This window comes from Lissotriton helveticus, chromosome 5_1 (genome assembly GCF_964261635.1).
Source record: "Lissotriton helveticus chromosome 5_1, aLisHel1.1, whole genome shotgun sequence".
Lineage (NCBI taxonomy): Eukaryota > Metazoa > Chordata > Amphibia > Caudata > Salamandridae > Lissotriton > Lissotriton helveticus.
The window spans coordinates 202,646,768-202,671,575 of record NC_136065.1 but is presented as its reverse complement, the minus strand read 5'-3'; the positions used below and the strand labels follow the sequence as shown (position 1 = coordinate 202,671,575).

The window sequence follows — 24,808 nt, the reverse complement described above, 5'->3', positions numbered from 1 at the left end:
GACTATGTTGTTAATTTTTCGTAAATCCTGCACTATCCTGAATTTCCCACTAGGTTTCTGCAAACCCATAATCGGGGAGTTACAAGGACTACCCACGATTTCTTTCAGTATTCCCTGTTGTATCATTGACTCGATCACAGGTTTTATTCCTACAATCGTTTCCTGGGACAATTTGTATTGAGGCGTTCTTGGAAACTCGGCATTTGGTTTTACTAGTATTTTTACCGGTTCTACCCCTTTAATCAATCCTATTTCTTCTCCTGTGAAATCCCATACCTCTGACACCACTGCATCTCGTAAGTCTTGAGGAAGATCTTCTACTGTCAGAGTAGGATATAGTTCTACACAGGATTTTGAATTGGCCACCTTAAAGGTAGCATCATCGTCGGTAGTCTGTACCTCCACTCCTTGCGGGGTGCAGTATATTGTGCAGTTCAATTTGCACAACAAGTCCCTTCCTAACAGACATACCGGACTCGAGTCACAAACCACAAACTGATGTTCGTTCATATGGTTTCCTATCTTCACAGACACTGGTTCTGTCAAGGGACTAGTCAGCCTTTTGTTCGCGACTCCTACCACTTGAATTGTTTCCCCTGACATCGGCAAGTCTGGAACCACCGCCGATCTCAGAGTTGATCGGGTAGCCCCAGTATCCACCAAGAACGTAGTGGGACACCCTGCCATCTCTGCCTCAACAAATGGCCCTCTTTGATCCACCTCTAGGACTGCCCCGAGGGTACAGTCCTCTTCACTGCTCACACGTTGTCCTGTCAATGGATCAATGTAATAACACTTTTCTTCCTCGATGAATAGAGGCATTTGTTTAAAGACCTTTCCCCCTGTCGCTACCTTCGGTGGCTGTGGGAACTGGGCCCGTGGAGCCGAAGTCCCCCCTTTGACCACCTTGCTTCCTGGAACTGTCACCTTTTGAGTCGGGACTTCTTGGACCTGCTCTTCTACTTCTAGCTCTCCATTTTCAGGGTTAAAGGGACACTCGCGTCGCCAATGCCCCACCTGGTGACACTGATGGCACTTTGTCGTTTTCTTTAAAGTGGCAAAGTCTATCCTAGGTCTCTGCCCTTCTTCATTATCTTTGTTCTGACCGTTTGGTTTTCGTCCCATCCCCTGCTTCTGTTGGCCCCCCTTCCCAGCGGACTGCATTTGCACCACCATCAATTTCTCTTTTAGATTCTTGGCTTTAGAATCTATCTCGTCGCTACAGTATCTCGCATAACGTAAAATCTCATCTAGTGGTTTGTTCTGCCAACAGATTAAGTGTTGCTGTATCATCAAACAAATATCAGGTCTCAACCCCAAGACAAACTTTGACACAAACTGCCCTATATCTTTGGGATCCATTACATCTAGTCCACTGTATTGCTTGAATGTTTTCAATAATCTTTCATAAAACTCGTGAACTGTCTCCTTGGGTTCCTGCCTCGTTCGGTCTATTTTCACCCAATCTATATCCTGTGGTGGTACCTTATCTTTCAACCAAGCTATTACCCTTTCATACTTTCGCATGACAATCTCGGACGGTCCATTAGTCCGAGCATCCCTCACTGGTTCAGTATTTGGCCATTCAACACTAGTTTTGCACGGGGTCCACAAATCAGATGGGACCACGATGTCAAACAACGTGTTCAAATCGATCCACAATACTTTCGAGATCTTGACAAACCTTTCTACCTGCTTATACCACTCTACTGGATTGTCCCTTAATTTCGGAAATGAGTTGGTAAATGCAGCTAAGTCTCCTCTACTCCAGGGCACATGTACATAATTTCCGTTTGATATTTCTCGCAAAGGGAATGCCTCCATATGCATTACCCTTCCCTCGGGGGTCATCACATTTGCACTTCGTCTAACTGTGCCCTTTTTCGACCACCTTTCTTCCCATTTGTCCAATTCTCTCCACACTCTTATCCCTGATACCAGCTCTCTTATGTGTGTTTTTAATCCAGTAGTTCTCTTCTCATCTAGATCCTGGTCTGCGTACTGTAATCTGTGGTTACTCTGTAATGCCCTTGTCCTAGATAAATCCACGGCATACCTGTCTGCCAAATCAGTCAGTTTCTCATGAAACGCTCTAGCTTTCCTAGTAATATCCTTTGCCATGAACAATAACTCATCCTGTTCATACAATTCTATCCTTTCCAAAGGCAATGTTCCATCTATTATCTCATCAACATCTGATTTTAAACTAGTAACATCGAGCCTCTTTGCCTTAATTTCAGCTTTCAAGACACTCAATTTAGCTCCTCCATCCACATCTCTCCCATCCCAGCTCCGAGATCTACGTTTAGGTACTGGTGAGTTATAGGGAGTCCTCCCCTGTTCCCATCTCTCTAGGTCCCATGCCTTTCCATCTTCTCGGGGTGGGTGGTGAAACACTCCTTCACGCCTCATAGCCCCTCTCTCCCCATCCTGGCTAGTTTCACGGGATGCAGGGTAAGATGTTCCATTACTCCCTCTTTCTTCCCTACTTCCCTGTGATTCCTGATTATTCGAGGCGTGGCGGGACCTATCGCTGTTCTCCTTTCTCCAATGTTGAACTTCTTCTCCGAGTACATGATGAAGGCACCTAAATCTATTCTGAAAAGCTCGTACCATTTCATCTCCTCCTTTCTCCCAGAGACGGGACATCTCCTCACACTCTACACTCCTACTATTTTGCTCCTGCTGTTCCCTCTCCTCCGTAGGACGTGTAACTCCTCTATTCTCCTGACTTTGGCCCTCCCGCCCCTGACTACTTTCGCTGGCCCCACAATGAGATACAGTCCCGTTACCTCTACTTTCCCATTCTGGTTCTGTTCTTGACCTATTACTCGGGGTTACTGCGGACCCATCCCATTCCCTCAAATCAGCTCTTAATTCTGTATAGGACTTTGGCCGCGGTCCCCGTAGGTCCATCGGTCCTCTCAGACCTCCCTGTCCTGTGTTGGGACCCACAGATGTATCTAATGGGGTATTCCACGTTACCGAACCTGGCAATTGCTTCCATGCATTTGTCACGTTATTCCTCCTTTCCATCTCGATCCTTTCTCTATCCAATTGCCTCTGTTCTTCCTCTCTATCTCTCTCAGGGTTATAGATCGATACTATAGGACCTATGGTAACAGGCACTTGAAGAGCATCTGGCAATCCAAAGGACTCAACCCTTTCGGTGGCTGGCGTTTTCTGCACCACAAACCTTCCCACTACACTCTGTACTGTGCTAGGTTGAGGTGTCTCCCCACCTTTGGTAGGTGTCCATTCCGATATAGGGAGTGGTGTATACCCCTCTATGGTATTCCCATCTTCCCTTGCGAGCCCTCTATCTTCTATCACCCCCACTCTCGGAGGTGGTCTATCCATTAACAATCTGTTTATCAGATTGTCCTCCGACTCGCTTTCTTCGTCTTCTTCCATGAGGTTTCCTCCTCCTCCTGCCACCTCCCTCATCGGATACATTTTTTCCACCTCAATAACCTGTACCCTCCACCGCTCTGCTTCCTCATCCCATTTAGAATCTCGCACTGCTCTTACCGATCGCGTCAGTCTTTGTTGACGCCTGTTCAAATTTCTGTCGTGTGCAGCCCTAATCCATGCATTAAGGGCCTCAAACTGTGTTGGTCTGGGCGAGGGTTTCAATGAGGACATGGTTGCTTTTAGCCGATGTAACACCTCTAACTTAAACGTCCCGTACCTCGGGAACTGCATTTCCTCATTCCCTTCCGTAAGCTTATTCCAAGCCCCAATCCATAATATGGTATGCAGCCCAACATTCGTTGCCATATAATGAGCTGGTGTACCCTCCGGCGGAGCCTCTTCCCCGTAATAATGTTCACTTCGTTTACGTTTAAAAATCCCTTTCAAACACTTAAAACACTTCATGATTTCGCTCTTTCTCCGCGTTTGTTTACTTCCTGATGATATTCCACCAATCTCAGCCCCGTTCACACTAACTGGCCTATCCGTACGCGACTTTCCTCCGACGTCACTCTAGCCGCCCAACCAGAGCGCGGCTCTAGCTAACGTCACACCAACCGCTCAATCACAGCGCGGCTCTAGCCGACGTCACCCGTCCCCCTTCGCAGCAGTTCCCCTCCTTTCTCAGCTCGTCTCCTCGGTCATGCACGCGTCTCATTCATACTCTGAAAAATGATTACTTCCGTCCAAGTGATCACCTTTCTTGACTGTACGCCCACAGTCTTTCTCTGTAGTTGTCACCTTAACTTGGCGAAATGTCTTTCCGTTTACTTCCAGACAATCGCCTTCTCCGATAGGTTACTCACACGCAGTAACTTTCGACCAGCGTCCGTTACTCATACACTCACTCTTACTCTCCCCCTATCTTGGATCCACGGCGGTCAATGGTACCTCGTGACCTCCGTACTATGGTCGACAACTACCCTGGATGTTCGATACACCCAAAACCACTTAAGCTCTGGCCTGAACTTAAGATTTCACCAGTTCACCCGTTTACCAGGTAACCAGCTTACCAGGTTGCGCGCGCTCACAACCTTCTCTCATTCACACTACAGGCATTCAACTCCGCAAGACATTACAATACAAATACAACACAAAACACCGCAATCTGTTCACGCATGACCCTTTTTATACTCACTCTCCTCCGATACTGCTGCTTTTCTCGCACCGTCTGCACCTTTTCGGCACACGATTCTTACGCTGCTCGTTTCTCGACGTCTCGGGGCCTTGGGGTAAACTAACCTCTCTAGATTACCTTCCTCAAGAAGATAACCATCCTCACTCTGCTACCAACTGTTAACGCGGGATTACTGGTTACTAGTTACCTTACCAAATCCCAAACTATGTCGACTGAATCGTTGGTACCTGTCATTGAGTAAAAGGTAATCTAACAATAGGTCAATCAATTTAAGAACTTACACCACTCTAAATGACCACTGACCAAATTTTAAGTTTCAAAGATTTAATATAAAGTCAAAGATAACTGAAGATACAAACTTCTCAAAATGAGATTCAGGAGATAAATTGGTATCACTATGAACATGAACTTTTTGAATAGTCTGAGTCTGAAAAACAGAATAATGAGTACAACCTCCAACAACATAAGCGTTGCCAAAATGGATACAAGTTGCAACCTCAAAGTCATTACAGAAAAGAAAAATTCAGGTTAGTCTGTCCCTACACTACACTAAGTGACATCCCTACTTAACAAGATCTTTACCCCTCTAGGTGTCAGCCGTGGTGACTTCCTAAGAAGATCACGCACTTCTCTTTGTCTCTTCTCTGATAATGGGTCTCTCCTGATCAGCCTATCTGCCTACCCATCCGCTTCCTTAGGCTCCCAAAAATCATCTGCTCTGCCCTCCTCCCGGGTCGCTTTCCCTAATACCAAATCACATTTCCAAAAGAAACGCCCCTTGGGACGCCCCTCACGTGGTACATCTTTGCGCGGTAAACTCCATGATGGTACTCTTCAAGACCCTCGTTATAGTTGACCTTGGTTCCCAGGCTTCTTCTCCAGTGCGCTGATACCCCCTGAAATTCCTGGAAACTCCTACAGGCCTGCGCCAAGCGCCACTGAACAAAGTCCCTTTCATTCAAGCTGATTAAGACCCTCGCACCTGCATACAGTTCGTCCTGCAGTGGGCCTCAAATTCCAGACTCCACCATATCTTTAGGTCGTAAAACACACTCAAAGCTCGGTGCTGGACACCTCTCGACTTCTTCCCTAACGAGCACATGGCAGTTCAAACGATATGACATTATCAGTTCAGGCCTACTTGATTTACATGAAGCAGGTCCCTGCACTCTTAAAACATTAACTTGATTTAAACAGCAACATTCTTAACTAGCATACGTTTCTAAAATAACACATCTATAAAGCATATATTTTAAACTTAATTCGATAATACATTTGTGGAAGAACCAGATTAACTCCATCTCACATTATTTTAGCAGCACGTTTAGATTTGCTGTGAATTGCCCTAAGGCCTACACAATATACTGGATTTTTAGAGTTCTATTCAACTCTAACATGATTCCTTTAACATGAGAACATGAGGTTTTCATATTCATTCCAACATTTCTACATTAATCTCACACAGTTATGATTATTGTTACTCTACTTAAACATTTTATACATTTCACTGCTGAATATAAGACACTCTGTGTATTTCACTTCTAAATATAAAACACTCGTGTGCAAAAGCATGTTTAAACTAACTACGTGCTTGTAAATATGGTGCACTTATACATTTTTCAGACTTGTGCTCTCTCAGTACTGCACCCTCACAATAAGAACAACTGTGCCCCTGCACTAACACAATACATAGAAAATTTCAAATTTGAGTTAGGTTGTATACATGTGATAATAAAGTATAGCACAACAATCCAAACAGGTAGTGGAGCTACGTGATTTAGTGACCAAGAACAGAGTAAAAGAAATGTAAGTAAGTTGGTAGTCTGTTCATAGAGTATCCATTTTCTGTTTATTGTTCCGTTTCATAAGCCAACACGTGTTTCATCGCAGGGAACTACTGCGAATCTTCAGGGCTGGAAGAAGTGGCTTTCGAGATATGATAAGCTTATTTGACGAAACCAGAAGAAAGAGGGGGAGAAGGCCGGTCAGTGCGTCGACTCGGGGAAATCAAAAAATTGTGGCGCCGGGAAACCTAAAGAGGGAGAACTTCGTCATACAGACAAAGCGCTCTGTGGTCACAAGCGTACCCGCCCAAACCACGAAGACCTGTCTCCTCCCGGTTTTCATCTCACACACGAATTACCGAGATTCTATCTCCATACTAAAGATACGAAAATCCGACATTTGAGATTCCCTACTACGCCCCAACCGTGGCCAATACCCTTGGCAAGAAGAATCAAAAACACAATTTTTTGATTTCCCCGAGTCGACGCACTGACCGGCCTTCTCCCCCTCTTTCTTCTGGTTTCGTCAAATAAGCTTATCATATCTCGAAAGCCACTTCTTCCAGCCCTGAAGATTCGCAGTAGTTCCCTGCGATGAAACACGTGTTGGCTTATGAAACGGAACAATAAACAGAAAATGGATACTCTATGAACAGACTACCAACTTACTTACATTTCTTTTACTCTGTTCTTGGTCACTAAATCACGTAGCTCCACTACCTGTTTGGATTGTTGTGCTATACTTTATTATCACATGTATACAACCTAACTCAAATTTGAAATTTTCTATGTATTGTGTTAGTGCAGGGGCACAGTTGTTCTTATTCATTGCAGACCAGCCTTCTGGTCGTTCTGAGTGGTTGTGAGGTATTACCACTCGCCCCATTGCCTACACCATCTACTTCCGTTTTTCATTATCTAGCGGTTACTTAGGTGTGCGCCCAGTTCTTCTGGATCTCCGAAAAGACCTCAGTGGTTGTCTATCACTGCACCCTCACAACACTGCCTGCATTCCTGTCCATCCCATGCCTTCAGAACTATCAAACATGTCCTTCAAAGGCTTTTCCCGTTCCGTTTTCTCATCCCAAGCAGCAGTGCGAAAGGAAAAAAAAACAAAGTCAAGCGGACTTTGAGCACTGCTTGGTGCTCCCAGGCTCGTGAATTAACGCTGATGCACAGAAGAGACAGATCTCGCACACGTGCTGGAGTTGGGCCATCATCCCACAGCTCCAGCAGCCCATCCCCACTCCATCCCGTGCCCAGCTGAGATGGTTGTCCAGGGCCTCGGGCTAAACTGATGCGATCCCCGCCAACAATACTGCGCCACCGGCCTGCGTGCCCCCGGGGAGCCGCACAACACTGACGCCGCCTGACAGCCCAGAAAAACAAGAGGCGACCTTGATTTCGCCAGTCAGCGCCGCCAGTCAGCGCCGCATTAGCAAGGCGGGGGAGGGGGCCTCAAAAACTTTAATTATTTCCCTTCATCGCACCTGTGCCTCAAGTCCGAGTGATGGGAGCCCGGTTTGCTTAGAATGCAGCTCTAATGGTAAAGACAGTGGCCACACTTCTTCCTTGTGCAGCCCACGTATGGCTACTATTGAGACTACAGTGCAAAAGGCCAATGTATGCAAAGGAAGGACAGCGGATGCAGCATCCCGATTGCCCCAGACCAATTACCTTGACTAGCAAGCAGTACCTCACACACCACAATGAAATGATGAGAGCTGCTCACTTTGGAACTGGGGAACCAGATTTGAGTCTTGGTGTTGGCTCAACATCCTGTGATTGTTGGCAAATCACTTAATCTCCCATGCTTAAAAATGAATTTGTCATTGTCAAATGTAAGTGGTCCTCACTCAAAGCACTCCAAAACCTTCAAATTGAGTTTCAACTATATAAAAATGAAAAAAATAAGAATAAAATAAAAAATAAGAAGCGCGTCCTACCTTGCCTGCTCTGCAACAGCACAAAATTCTCCTAATATTTTTAAAAGAGACCTGCATGTCCAAAATGCATGGTAAATACTGTTATAAAGTCATGACCTAAAAGTTCATGAGGTGTGACGTAGCGGGGAAGAAAAGGAAACATATGCTTCTTTTTTGGTCAAAACAGATATGTAACTTTAATTTGTAGGCCTGTGAACGGACAACAACAAACTTTTACATGACTGCTTGGCGCTTACTGGTGTGAGAGACGGAGCAGCATGGCCGGTCTTAGCTGCTTACACACTGCATCCAGCGATAGATACATTACCAGCAGCAGACTTACGTCCGCTTCACAAAGAAATAATAAAGCCACACAGAAATCTTACAAGGTTTGTTATGCAAACACTCACATTTCAACCCACAAGGGTAACTCAAACAGTTCAATTACAAGGGACTACAACAAGAATCACCCAACAAACACTGAACGCGATTATGGGAAGAATGCCACTCAGGATAGCAAAGAAAATAGCACAGCTTGTGGCAGTGTTTCCCCACACAGGCCCACAAGAAAAACACCGAATACTGACGATCTGCTTGCCAATGGGAATAGATTCCCAGAAAGAGGATTGTACCACTTGGGGTGTAGTCTTTGCTGCAGTTTAAACCAGAACTAATGGTACCCCAATAGCAGTCATACTAGAAGTATTGAAATAAATATAGAATGAGTACGGGGCAGAACCTGCATTGGACTTAGGGGTAAAATTGATAGGCAATTTTTCCCAGGTACCCACACTTATGTTAGCAAACATAAAAGGGGAGGCAGCAGTGGAGGCTATATGCCAACGCCTGAATGAATGCTCTCCTGCACAACAGGAGCAGGAATTACCTAAAATTATCAAACAGATCTATGATTCTCCTGGTAGAGATTATTTGGGAGCTAGCCCTGTGAAACCACATGATTGGTCTAGAAAAGGCTTTGGCAGTGGTTGACAATGGTATGACCACACTACCTTCCAGGATTTATTCACTGAGCAACATTGTGTCTTCTACAATAGATATAATAGAACATGATTTGTCTTTCTTCAGCAGGGGCAATCACAATTGCGGTCAATCCTATTATTTAGCTGGTTGCTACACTTATGGTGCTTTGGTCGAGTGCCCTGGCGGTATATCAACAGTACGTCTCTGATTTCTGCATACAATCTAACAGAAAGACAGACAACAATGGCACAAAGAGTTGCAAAATATACAATGCTGCACATTGAAAAATTGGACCAATTACCTTTTACGGTGGCTGAGTCAACCTCCACAGAATGGTTAATCCATGGCCATATTACACTGCAAGTCCCAACATTCCAATTTCAATGTTGTCTACAGTATCACCAAGTAGGCAGGTATGAAGCATTGGGTAAGGAATACATACATGAATCTTGGGAATTACCCTACAGATTTAGATGCAGGAATGGTGAAACTGAAGTCTTTCTCAGTGGTTCAGACTGTGAGAATTCGTTAAGCGGGTCTCTAATTTGTCAGGATATTATGCTTCATAAAGCTTGTAATGCTTCTGTTGGAAACCTATTGTGTCACCTTAAAGGATCCCCAGCTGCCTTGATTTATCCAGTGTTCAAACTGCTCTTGAATGGGAGTAATTTTATGTTGAATGATCAAGGTTGTTGTGGGATGCTGCCAGGCATCGCATTACTGATCACAGTAAGTTCCAGGATTACTCGCTGTATGCAAGTATTGTTTCCACCGACCCACACAGTCAGGGAGGTGCTGCTATGGCCTTCAATAAATGTTTCCGTTATACAGTTTGATTCTCTGAGCAGACTGAAAGCCATGCTTTTACAGATGGATGTGGCCTTAACCTCAACCCGAAAGACTTTTGATCTTCAGGTTGCAGGTCTACAGCTGAGATACAGGCACGAGTCTGAACGAACTACCCGCTCCATTTCGGAGAAATGGTAAATCATATCTTTAACATGTCTGGTGCGCTTGGGATAGTGCACCTATTTAAAAGCATAGGTTCTGGATTACTGAGCACCTTTCACATGATCTTCAGAGTTTTAGGAAGTGTTTTTGGAGGGCTTCCGCAGGTCCTACTACTTGCATCTTGGTTTTAATTTTATTTTCCTGCTACGCAATGGATGCCACAGCCTCCAAAGAGATGGAAAAAGCACTCCTAGTGCAATGTTGCCTTGAGCGAATGGTACTCCATCTGGGCACACCTCAGCTTCGGGAGCTAAGCAAGCTTTGGTTCCTATCGTTCAGATCAGTCTGGGTAGACTGTGTTTCTGGCCTGTGCTCAGCTGCCTATTCTGCAGATATGAATGCATGTTGGAAATATGTCAAACACTTCCATCGGTTCCAAATGTGGACGTACTGCTGGACCCTATTAAAGGCACACGTAAGGCAGTGTCTTCAGCATATTCCAATGCTGATGTCAGCATTCTTATGACCACCATGGGATGCTTCAGCTCCTGTCGGAATGGACACCGGCTCTGCAACAGGCTCAAAGGTGTCGAGTGCTTCGTCCGCAGCTGCTGTGGGAACCGTAGAAGATCACCTTTGTTCCATTGACCTGATCTAAGAGGTGTTACAGGGACTGTCATCTGCGAAGGTAAGCAGCAGTTATATTGCATCTCCCACACAGGACACATAAACATTTGGCTCTCTGTGTGACGGGAACAATTCAGCCTTTTTCCAAAAACAACCCAAATTGGAATTTGACAATATCATTTTTGTTTTATTTTTATTTTTCTCTCTTGATCTTACTGAACACTATGGCTTGCGGAATGCTCACTTGGTCTATCAGTATTTTGACTATTTTGAGTACTTATAGAGCTTTTTTAACATTTGTATGTTTTTTTACACATACCTTGTTGTCAGATGTTTTTATACTCATATTTTAGCAATGGCTTCTATGCTTTTTAACCAGGCATATTTTAGCATTTGTTGATCTTGTCGTCCAGTCGTCGGATGAGAGTGAGTGTTATGAGCCCCAGTGTACCCAATACAGGCCTAGGTAGTTCCATTACCTTTTACCTATATTTGTCATACCTTGCTCTACATAACTGCTCTGGTGCTGAACTTTTAACTAGTAGGGTGCCGAATAAATGTTGTGTGGTTTTCTTTGAAAACTAGCCTAATTTATTATGCATGAGGATTCTTAGTATCACAGCAGAATTACCATCTTCTGCATAATATCTCTCTACAAAATTCACCACTATCATCATCCTTGGCCGCCAGGCCCACTGTACCATGACACATCTAGGTAGAACCGCTGAGGGTACCTTTCTGGTATATTAGTACCACATATTTGCTGGGCAAACCAGAGGAGAAGCTTCCTTACTGACATGAGAGGCTGAAGTCCCTGCACTCAGACACTCCAGCACGCAGTGGTCTGACATTCCTTGTGGGGTGTCCAACTCGAGACCAAGATGAGGTACTTTATTCTCTCCCATCAGGTAATAGGGTTGGCTCCTTCCTAGCGGGATTCTTGGCTATACACCTACATACATGCTAGGTACATTTAGTTAGGGTTTGCATCTTAGGAGTAATCACAATTACTTCCATGTATCTATATGCCTGCCTATACTAATTGTTTTAGCACCATGGCAGAATTCTACCTTTTAGTTACTTTGTTGTTGCTTATAACCGTATACATCTGTTTCTGTCTAATGTTTGTTGCAGCACACGTATTTCATACTAGAATTACTCTAGTTCAATAAATGCTTATTGAAAACGTCCCCACTGTTTATTCTGAAAATCTCTCTGAGAACGAGTGACGGAGCGAAAAGTAGAACACTGTTTCCACGATCCCTGAGGGGTCAGAGTTGTCCTATTCAATAGTTGCCAGAAACCATCCATTCCTTGGTGAAAATGTGGGGCTTATAGTGGCACTGTGAGCTAGCTGATCTAGAGACTAACATATCCTTTGGGGGTGTCTGGAATAACATAACATGTGTATTTGTAAAGGGCATGTTTACCCGTAGGTATCTTTGCGCTGAATAACAGATGTTTATTGTTATCCACCTCAGTGGTACTCATTTTATCGACCTCAGATGGATGTAAGGCTGAGTGAACCCACTGGAATATGAAGCAATGACCATGAGGTCGAACACAGGGCCCTGCAGTGGGCGCATTAGTCCACTGAGCCACCAGACTCAGCTCAGTCTGGATACCAACCCCTTAGTTTTTGTTGTCTAAAAGTGCAGATCCTATATAGATTTGTAGTAACTACACAACATCCCTTCTCAATGATTGTTGAACTGTTTCCATCTCCCAAACATTTTCACTGGTGGTTAATAATCGGTGCAGCTAATGTGGATGATGTAACCGTGATGACAGACCCAGATATTTAATATAAAAATGTTGCTGTGGAATCCCTGTCAACGTGTCTGCTGTTTTATCATTTGCAGAGCGCTACAATGGCCTTGTGCTGTCAGTACTCACCTGCTCCTCTGGCAGTCCTTCTGAGATGGAGATCTGCGTGAAGAAACTGCAGGCATTTGGTGTTCAGGTAACATGAAGACTTTCCCAGTGAGCATGTGTGCTTCAGACTCAATCTTTGCCTTGATGTTCCACATACTTTTGCCAAATATTTTTTCACAGTAATACTTTCTTATGCAAATTTGGCACCCTCCTTTGTGGATAGTCTATTATTCCAGAAAAAATTCCCTTTTCCTATAATAGGAAACAAGCTTGGCACAGCCAACCACATTTGCTTTAATGTGCTAACACATGAAAACCAAAGGCTGTGCACATGCTGCTTTATACATTCTTATAAAGTGACTGTGTCACTGAGAATTGGACCTACCTCATATTAGCATTGTACAGCAAAAAGGTATTTGTTTATTGATCTATTTTTAAAATACATTTGACGCTTTTCTCACATGGCATATATTATAATTAAGGCTCCCTGTTTTCCGTTTTTACTGAGTTTTACAGATAAATTCAGACAGAAAACATTTATTTTCTTGTCTGTATTTATTTTTAAATGTGGATAAAAACTAAAATTGGGTTGCCTTTTGAGTAATTCTAAATACTGTCTACCATGACTGCCAGACCAATAGATGTGTGGATTGATAGATAAGGGGGTTAAAAAATACAGGAATTTTAGTAAAGAGGCTTTAACAGCAATAGATATGCACAAAGTTGATATTGAAATTTGCATATTTTCATTTAAGTGCACTGATTTATCTTCCGCTGGTGTTCGCAGCACTGAAACCTGGCAGACATTCAGGCATGAGTGCATATTTATCTGTTAAATAAATATGGAAAAATACTAATTTCAGCTTAATTTTTCAAACAAACGCAAAAAAAATATGGATAAATACAGATAAAATTTGCAAAAAAAATGTATAGATAAATACAGACGGAAATGGCAAAAAAAGAAATACCATAAAACCGGGAGCCCTAATCATAATCCCAAATGTATAAACATGACTACAAAATGTGAGTTTGTTTGCAATCCTTGAGTAGGTTGTGCTCCTCTGTGCTCTTTGTGTCATCTTTGTTTCATTCCTTAAGTAGAATGTTGGAGGGCAGGCTCCGAGGTTTTATGACACAAAGAGCACAGAGGAGCACAACCTACTCAAGGATTACAAACAAACTCACCTTTGGACTACAGTTCCCAGCAATCCTGGCAACAAAGCATTGTGAACCACACCCACTTAGGGCGGACTGATTTAAATAAAATGTATTTGAATCACCAAGGTGAGCTGTGCATGCCTCTGTGAACATGTCCATGAGGAAGGGGCGTATCTGCCCCGAAATGCGTCGGACTCTTTTAATTAATGAGGAGGGAGGCTGTGGGGTCTTCGGGAGCAAGCAAAGGCCGGATGGTCTGGGGGTGGCGTGGGGAGCCCTTCCGAAAGCGCAGGACGCATTGCTTTTGATCATATATATATATATCCAGCTCCAACTCCTGACCTGCCAGTCCTTGTGACAGGACACCCAGGCACAGACCTCACAAAATCCTCAAAAAATCAACTCCAATGTTGTGCGGATGCAGTGCCAACATTTATTGCAATTTTCCCCAATGCTGTCCACTTCGTGGTTTCAAGGTGACTACTGAGGGCATGTAGTTTGTTATTGCATGCCGCTGGTTTCCTGAGAAGAGAAGTTGTGAGCATTCCCGCTTCGATCTCAACCAAAGCACCCAGGAACTATAGCTTATTATTAATTAGAGTGCAAGAAAAATCTAAGTTGTAACTCTGTATTTGTTGTTCCTGAGCTTGGCCACAACTTCCCTGGCAGATCTTTCAGTGTCATTCCATGATTGAGCCACAGAATGTCTCATTCCATTTCTTCAGCTGTGTCTGTTGAAGTGGACACATGCTCCTCCGACCACCTCATGAAAAGATTAGTGAAACCAGGTTTCTGTCTGTATAATTTTCCATTGAACATAAACAAGTTATTGTTGAGACAGATTCAGAGCATGTCAAGAAGTGGTCGCCAGTAGGTAGTTATAGTTAGGACCTCGTTTCCATAGGGAATTTTTTTTTACCCACTCAGATACTCATGTACCCACTTACAGACTCACTCAGAGAGTCAGGTACCCATGTACAGACCGACTCAAAGACTCATGCACCCACTTACAGACCCACTCGTACACTCATATATGCATTTACAGACTCACTGAGGTACTCATACACACACTCACAGATCCACTGAGACACTCATACAACCACTCACACCCATACAGTCACTCCCACACTCAGTCACAGACCTTCTGAGACATATGGACTCAGTCAGTCCCTCATATACTCAGAATCTCACACACCTACTCACAAACTCACTCAGATATACACACACCCACTCACTCATCCAGTCATGGCTCATGCATCTGCTCCCTGTCACATACCTACTCTGACACTCATGCATGCACCCATTCATTCACCCACTCAGAGACTTATACTCTCACTCACAGATCCATTGAGACACTGATACACCCACTGACAGATCCACTAAGACACTCATACATCCACTCACAGACACACTCAGACACTCACACACCCATACAGTCACTAACACAGCCACTCACAGCCACTCACAGACCTACTCAGAGACGTATGCACCCAGTCAGTTATGCACTCAGAGACTCATGCACCCACTCACAGTCACACTCAGAGACCCATGCACCCACTCACTCACCCACTCTGACAACCATGCACCCACTCACTCACCCACTTTGACTTCCACATAGACACTCATATATTCACTCACAGATCCAGATAGACAGTCATGTACTTACTTACAAATGCACAATGGCACTCATGCACCTACGCACAGATTGAATGAGAGTCTTATACAACCAATCATAGACCCATTGTGATACTAATGCAACCACTGATAGATGTACTGAGGAAGTCACACATTTCATTACAGAAGTATTGCTAGACTGATGTGCTGTCTCCCAGATTCTATCAAATACTTGGACAGAGAATGAGAGACTTAGTGGTACAGTGATGCATGCAGTCATAGATTACACTGAAAAAGTTATGCACTGTGTTATAGAGATATTAAGGGAGTTGTACATGCTATTATAAAGTCATTTAGATAGCAATGTTTTTAGTGTGCTGGTTATAATCCATTTTGCAATTATAAGTTTTGAATGTGGTGGTGTCCATTGAATGTCTGCATTTGTTTTGTCACTTCGCAATATATTCGCGGGTACCGCGGCAATCGATGTCATTACGGCACCCGGTGTCACAGTGAAAATGGAAAATAGTCTTTGAAGACGAGTTTTCTGGAAATTCACTGTAAAAATTTGAGTTTGAAATGTACACTATTAAAGCTCTACTGTTAAATATACTGTAGAATGTGTCTATATATATGTTTTACACTTTGTACAAACCACGCGCTCTTTGCGACTACCAACAGCACTGCAATGACATTGGTAGTCGCAAATATATATATTTTTTTAAAGGTATAAATATTTAGACTCAAACTTTAGTTAAAACATTTCGCTGATCACACATTTTCCACAGTAAATGCGACAATGTTATCCCGACTCAAATAATTGTTAAAAATAAAACCAGTTATGTGTTGATAAACACATACCAAATCATAAAATGAGTGGTATATAATATACATATAATATACAATATCCAATTATAGAAAGAAAATACGAAAATCTTAGAGGCTCACTTAAAAAAATGGACGTTACAATTAAGAAATAGAATTTAAAAAAACCTTACAAATTCACTGAAAAAAACAAAGGTTACTGGGGTGTTAATAGTTAGGAAATAGCTTTTAAAAACCGTTAGAAATTCACTGGAAAAAACAAAGGTTACACGGACATTATAGTTAGGTTGACATTTCACTTGTACAAAACCAGAGAAATCCAGCAGTTACAGTTAGCTGAGCTAAATATAACTCACGCCCCCACAATGCACTGCTTATGACCTCACATATTACATCACTCATGACATGGTCAGTGACATCACTGCTGACATCACTGATGACATCTGTGCTTAAAAGATATATTTTAATACTCCTGCCATATTTCTCCTGAGAGTTTCACTGTCTGCAAATAGTGTGGTACAGAGTAAATGCTCTTTACGGTGTAAACAGTGTTAACAGTACCCACTTTTCTACTTCATTTCTCAATGTAGGTTCAGTGAGTGTCAGGGATATGATACAGTGAAAGAGTGTCCATAGTAGAGCATTAGTTATGTAACAGGGCTTGAATATCGTGAGGAACTTGATTTTCCCTGAACAGTTGTATGCAGGTTGAACACCGTGTGCAGGATAGGTTACCCTTTCATTGGTAGTTCACAGTCAACATGAATTCAGCTGCCCATGAAGTGTTTGGTATAGGGTCAATGTTGCAAATACCACAAGCTTGCTTTACCTATGATATGATAGCATGATAGAAGTAAAGACACTTCATATTATTCTGAGCTATTTTGCATATGCTTTCATAGCTCTAATGGTATACCCCTTTATAGATCAATGTGTATAAAAGAAGTTTGGATGATGTCATCAGTGATGCCATTAATGATGTCATAAAACATTTCTTGAGTGATGTCATATGTGAGGTTATAAGCAGTTCATGGCGTGAGCACAAGCTAAGTTAGTGCTGCTAATTATAACTGGTGAAGTTCTGTGTTTTTTTTGTCAAATGTTAATGTTGTCACTGACAATAATGTTACTTTAGCCTTCATTTTTATCAGTGAATTGCTAGTTTTTTTAATGTAAAGTAATATTTAATTACAATACGTAAATCCAACTCTCTGTGGCCAGGCCCTACATTTAATCCCCACATGCAGCCAACACAGCGCACAGCCAAAGACTGAGCTCAGTGGGGTGTCCTGTGGACCCCACCCCTAAGGTTTTGTTTTTTAAAAGGGGAGGGAGTGCATGGCTCACCTCCCTGAGCCTCTTTAGACCTTGGTTACCCCATCCCCTGGGGCCTGGCTTTATTTTCATGGGGGGCACATGGCTACCTCCCAAGCCAATTTTAGCCCGGAGACTCCATCCCCCAGGGCCCGGTGATATGCTTAGGGGGAGGGGGCATGCAATTCCCCTCCCCAGGCTGATTATGACCGTAGGCACCTCATCTCCCGGGACTAACAATCTGAAAGATGGGTGCCCATATGTCCACCAAGTGAACACATCATACTGTTGTTGAGGGATGCGGGGGAAGCCCCAAGGCCCAGTCTCCCCAGCCTGCTCACCGCACACAGCGGGAGCCAGTTTTGCCGATGCCCACAGGGAGAAGCTCCTAATGATGCTCCCGGTGGGCGGGAGCAGTATTTTGATCTGTTTTCCTGCCCACATACCTGCGGGCAGGGAAACAGATCAAAAGTCCGCTCACAGCAGGCGACATCAAGTCAAAAAACCACATTAAAGCATATAGAAATAAACATTCTTGTTTAAAACATTACAGCTTATATTATAAAAGCTTTCAAAAAATATAATTTTCTTACAGCTGACACTCCAAGAAAAGGAGACTGTGCATTCATAATCAATGTTAATAATGGCTGAGTGACATCTCATGCGATAGTTGCTAATGTGTCAAACATTTTAAAATACATACACTTTTAGATTACAACAGTGCGACGTTTGGGAGTGCACATACTGCAAGCTGCAAAATGCTAGCCTAGCTTTAGTTATAGTCATAAAAAATATATAAATACAGAATAACAATGTATCTAAAACGATGGAATGAATCATGTAAACGTGTAGTAAATATTCACTAAAACATATTCACTAAAACATTCCAAACTTGGTAGTCTCCAGAAGTTCAGTATCATAAAATACATTTACAATAACAGTCCAACAGTGCTGTACCAGAAGGCACAAACGTGCAAAATACAGAATGTCGACAAAGTTCCAGCTCTCTGCTCTAATAGTGCATAGATATCGTAATGTACAATCCCAGTGGTCAGCTCGCTATAGCAGACAAAATAGATTCATGTTTGCAGCATACATTTGTCAAATAACAGCTAACAGCAAACACAATTACAATTGGGGTGTCGCTTTTCAAGATTCTATGGGCAATATGATAACGAGTCACCCCAGGATTCAGACATACTGGGCGTAGCAATTCGCAATGAGGTCCGAGATATTCCTGGCAAAAGAACAAGATGTGCTCCTCAGGAGACAATCCACAAGCTGGGCACAGGTTAGAGCCTGAGTTTGCTTTCCACTGGCTTGTGAATGATTTTAATGGTAAGCTGCCGATATCTGAAATGCACATATAGACTTATTGACATTTGGCTATTGGTGGTGTGATAATGTCCAGAAATGGCTTAAGGGATGTGGTGATCTTAAATTTTAAAAAACTGTCTGGGTAAGGGCCCATTGGTCCCACCCATGACCAGTAACAAGACTGTACATCGCTAGTATCAGCTTTACGAATAGTGCTAGGTTCATCCCATAGCCTTTGAAGGCCAGGTTTCTAAAAGCAATTAAATACAAATTTAAACCAGGGATCTGCCTTGCATTGTTCATGCTCGCTAGTTTCCTAAGGGAATCCCTGTACTCCTTTATCTCCACCATGGCCCAAAGACAGACTCAGTAAGCCAAAGGTTTTAGTGATATCAGGTTAGATATTCAACTGATGGTTACATTTAAAAAAGCAGGGTTAAAAAGGTACTGACCGGGCACAGTAGAAGCAATCTCGCAAAGTATTTCCTTCAGTGGCTAGTTGCTGGGTGTCAACAAACCCCCACACCTCAGCTACAAAGAGCGCAGCACTCTGGGTTTTGGCATGGTATACTTCCAATGCAGGGATACCAAACGTGAACATGTTTTCTTGTGTGGCTGGAGAATACCTTTGGATCTATGCTGTATAAGGTGTGAGCTTTTATGGAGTTGGAGTTCCCACTTAAGTTTATATGATATCCTAACACCTAGCTAATCAATACAGTGAAATCTTTCAGGGGATTCATTTCCAGCTCTCACTGCACTGTTTTTGACAACCCCAGACCCAAACAACATGTACTTAGTTTTATTTGCGTTCAGTTAAAGGCCTCTAGATGTAGAGAACCCCAGGAAGATATTAATTAGAACCTGTAGTCCCATGGGAGTCTTGGAGATAAGGAGGAAATTGTTCGTAAAACGGATAGGTATATTTTATTGTTTAAGACAGGCAAGTCATTCTGACAGTCCAAGAGTATCTTCACAACATCGTTTAAATACAGGGTAAACTAGGTGGGAGCGAGGATGCACTCTTGACATACACATCCTATCCGTCAGTTCCCCCTTGCTGCCTCAATGGACCTTTGCATAATTCTCCATGTGCAGCTAGGCTATGAGTTTGACCAAGTTCTCTGGAAAACCCATCTTGAGCAGAACTCTCCAAAGATTTCCCTTTGGAACAGGCTCAAATGCAGCCCTTAGATCTACAAAAGCCCGTACAATTTTTGTTTCAGTAACAGTGCAAGTTTGCAGTAAAGGAGAATCATCCTAAAGGCCTGGTCAGAGGTACTGGTCTTTGGTCGGAAACTGTCTTGAAGTGGGGACAGGACATGTTTTTCTTCAACCCATGATAATAGTTTTTCAAGAACTCGCTTAGCATATTTGTTTTGCAGATTGTCAAAGAGTAGACATGGATTATCTCTGCTCCCCTCCAAGAATCAGGAATCCTCCCACCCCCAGCTGATGTGGCATTGGATAAAAAGTTGATATAACTCGTCCAAATTTGGGGTTCTGGTTTAAACAAGTTGTCAGGACTTTTATCCCGGCAAGGGGCCTTCTCTGACTTAAGGAGACATATAGGATTAGAGGAGTCCTCTAAAGTGAATTGTACTGGGTCTATTGCCTCAGTCTCTGCCACTGTCCTGTCTCTGTTACAGGTAATCAACCTGGTGCTTGGCAAAGGATCGCCATCAAAAACAGGGTCCCCAGAGGCATACAATGTAGAAAAATGGGTGATCCAACTCTTTAGTTGAATGTGATTGTGATACATTATAACGTTGTCGCTGCTGCATGTGAAAATATTCACTAAAAAGATCTGCTGTCCTTCTGATTCACGGCAAGAAGCAGATCTTGCCAACATTTCTCATCCCAGCATTTCTTGGCATTTGCAAGGGTAGATTTGTAGTTCCCTGTGGCCTCTTTTATCTCTACCCGTACACAGCTTTTGACAGCTGCTCTTAATCTTGCTTTAGTTGTTTTACATTCAAGATTAAACCATTTGACCTCCTTCACTGGGGAAGGCTGTATATGATGAGTTTTCTTGTAAAAAATGTCTTGCAGCATGGGGAAAAACAATTTGTGATAGAAAAGTCACAAACAGGCCATATATCTCTGCGTGCAGTTTTTGGTTGGGCATTACGTATGGCCAAGTGACTCTCCTATGGTTGTTAGCTTACAGTGGTTCCAGTACAATATACAACAAACAGTATTGGTGCTCCACAGTGCTTGCCCAGAGAGGGATAAAAGCAGGGAGCTGTGATCGTTATCAAAGCGAGTGCCAACTTTCACGTCCTCATAGCCTGACATCTAAAAAAACATAATCAATAACACTTTTATCGAAAGAGCACTTAAAAGTGGGCACCCTAAGGGAATCTGAAGGCGTCTGACCATTGCAAGCCCTAATACCCCGGCCCACAATTATAGAGGTCAGTTTAAGAGCAGAGTGGGAGAAATTACGCTGTAGCTTTCCATCTAGCTTGGGGATATTCCACTGCTCATCCTCAGTTCCTGTGAGGTCCCTGATGTACGGTGATGGTTCAAAGGATGTGTTAAAGTCACCTCAATGCCAATGGAGACTGATCTAACATGTACATTCTTTAATAAAACTTTCAATTCTGAGGGAAATTTAAGCAAAACCCCCATTATTTCAGGGGAATTGATGATCAGGGCTGTATGGATACAATGGCAATCATTCGTTATCAGTATGAGCAATCCTCCACTAGCTTGGCCATGTTTTCCTGGGGTTTGAGCTTCTATGCTATAGGTCAAAAACATTAATGCACACCCTGGTTGTAGCCCAAGTCTCCTGGAACAGACATCATAATTATCAATGTAGGATAACAATCAGAGTCTACTAGTTTGAGTTTAACAGCAGCCAAATTCCATGAGATTGTAGGGAAGCTTGATCGTGAATCAGAATCACCCCTTAAATGTGGGACAGCAGAAGCTTGTAATACTGAAGCGGAAGTACAACCCGTTGAATTATTAATTATCCCCACAGAGAGTAGCCTCAGCGTTTCATGACACCCGCCACCCCAAGTATGCTTTCTTGAGACTCAATGCAGAAACAGTACACTCGTCCACGGAAACGGGCACAGCTGGATCGATTAATCAGTCAATTGCTTTCAGGAGGGAAAGCGCCCCCCCCTGACTTAATGCCCATCCCACGCAGCAGAGATGTGGAGTGCTTTAAGTAGCCCCAGCTGCATATAACAACACCTGCGGCCGCCATGCCATGGTTCTTTCGGGCGCTTGGAGTCACTCCCAGGCTGTCACAATGCCAGTATCAGGTACAGAGCGAGGAGAGAAAGTTCAAATCGACCCCCTCCGACATAATGTGTGTCCAAACATATGTTTATATCTATACATTAATAACTTAGTGGCAGTCGCCACTGGGTAGTTACAGTAAGGTCTGTGTTTCCAAAGAAGCATTGTTTGGTTCACAAATAACTGTGCAGCAATTTGACAAATCTTTATGACACTTTCCCAATCATTTTTCATCCACCTCAGCTCCTTTCTGGAAAGTTTTGGGGTGATCTGTCAAATGGGGGCAGAGAAAAAGTGGGGGTCGCAATATGCAAAATCACCAATCATTTTCCATAGACGTTTTAAGCAAGCGCTGACACAAAAAACTGCTGAATGGAATTACTCCAAATTTGGCAGGAAGCTAGATCTTGGCCCTGCAATCATGTTTGTTTGTGATTTGGTGTAAATCTGTTTAGTAGTTTTTAAAATATTAAGCTATAAAAATAATTTCATATCTTGATGGTTTGGTTAGAGGGACTCTCACAAGAGTCAGTCTAACCCAATACCCGAACTATTAGCCTTGTAAGTGTAAATGTCTTCTAGCCATGTTGTCTAGCAGCACATCATTGTTTAAAGCTGTCTAACATAACAAATGAAAAGCATTCTCCAAGGGGGAATAAAGGTCAATTTAAAGGTGAATATAAATATTGCGCTCTTGGTCGCTTTGTGGACATCCAAAAGCTAAAAAAAGTGAAGGGTAACATTTTCCTGTGTACCTTGCACACATCCTGTATTTTTGCAGTAACAAACATTTTTTAAAGCTGTCTAGCAAAATAATTGAAAGGCAGCATTGTTCGAGGGGAATACAACTTAGGTTGTGGTTGAGATGGAGTCACAAATATTGTTTAAAGCTTTCTAACTTAACAAACAAAAAACAAAAGTGTCAGAGGTGTAATGATAATAAATTTAAAGTTGTATGTAAATGTTTCCCTCTTGGTCGCTTTTTGGACACCCATAATCTAAAATAAGTGATAGGTAACATTCCAGTGAACCCTGTACATATCCTGTGTTTTTGCCGTCAAAACTATTGGTTAAAGCTGTCTTATAATAGAATTGAAAGGCAGCACTGCTTGAGAGGAATGAAACTTAGTTTGTGCTTGAGGTGCAGTTGCAAATATTGTTTAGAGCTGTCTAGCTTAACAAATGAAAGGCAGCATTGTCTGAGGTGTATTAAAGGCACATTTAAAGCTAAATGTAAATGTTGTCCTCTTGGTTGCTATTTGGAAACCTTTCTGCTACAATAAATGAAGGGTAACATTTTCCTGTGTACCTTACAATCATTCTGTGTTTTTGCAGTCACAAATGTTGATTAAAGGTATATAACAAAATAATTGAAAGGCAGCATTGTTCGAGGGGAATGAAACTTAGGTTGTGGTTGATGTGCAGTCACAAATACTGATTAAAGCTGTCTAACTTAAATTAAAGGTAATCTAACTTAAATTAAAGGCAGCATTGTCAGAGGTAGAATAAAGGTACATTTAAAGCTAAATGTAAATATTGCCCTCTTGGTAGCTTTTTAGTCATCCATAAGATAAACTAAATGAAGGGTAACATTTAAAGGTGTTTAACAAAAGAATTGAAAGGCACCATTGTTTGAGGTAGAATAAAGGTAAATAAACAAGCACTCGCATACAAGGTACATTTTGTTTGAGATAAGAAAATGTGCTTCCCATACTGCTTTTTCTGAATTCATATTTTTTTTTACATTTCCACATTAACTAATTTGCACCACAGTCACAAGAAGTTGTAGCACAGCTGGGACTTGAATGGGGTTCTCAAGCTTCAAAGTCCACAGCTCTGCACATAAGAAATGCATAGCAATGCAGGTTTCCTTATCTGCAGATGATTGGTCTTTGAAGCTGTGGAGCCCCTAAAAGTCCGGCTATATTGTTGGAAGCCCATTTTATATTGAAGCCTCTCTTGTACATGACTAGAAATGTAAATCCACAGCAACATAGAGGTTAATTGTTGTGAGAAAACAACATCTGCCTATTCAGCACTGCAGGTTTGCCAGTATTAATCGTGTCCTGGGCGTGACTCTGCCACGAGCAGTTTGGAGTGGAAAGGGTGCTAAGAGGTGTGTTTGCAGGCTGCATGTTTAGGTCTCGCCTAGGCAGTGCTTGCGATGTCTCTTCGAGACATGCTTTATTCAGGTATGGACTTAACGCTCTGCCCATTTTACACCCATCTTTTCAATTGGCTACTGTTACTGTCCTTTGTAAATGGTGACTTTCGATTTGTGAATAGGCTTAGTAGTCCCTCCTTAGTACCTCCTTTTCTCCAGTTGTAACCTCCCATGAGGACTGGCCCTCTTACGTCTGTTGTTACTAGGGGATGTTTTAATTGCAGTCTGTGAGCACTATCTTAAACAATTTTCTCCTGCAGCTGGTGCCACAATCACTTTAGGATCGTGTGCTTTGACGTTTATCATTAGCCTTCTTGCAAAGCAGACCCGCGCACCTCCCAACACAGCATGGCCGAGCACCTTTATTTATTTATTAACAGTCGTAACCACTTTTGGGCTTGTG

General features: G+C 42.7%; 1 protein-coding gene across 1 annotated transcript in view; it reads left to right on the top strand.

Annotated features, from left to right (window-relative positions):
* Positions 1-24,808, top strand: part of TMEM268 (transmembrane protein 268) — a 158,391-nt gene that overhangs the window by 27,085 nt on the left and 106,498 nt on the right. The window contains exon 2 of the mRNA XM_078640848.1: positions 12,743-12,843. Within this exon, the coding sequence (XP_078496974.1) occupies positions 12,743-12,843 (101 nt within the window). The remainder of the gene's footprint in view (positions 1-12,742; positions 12,844-24,808) is intronic.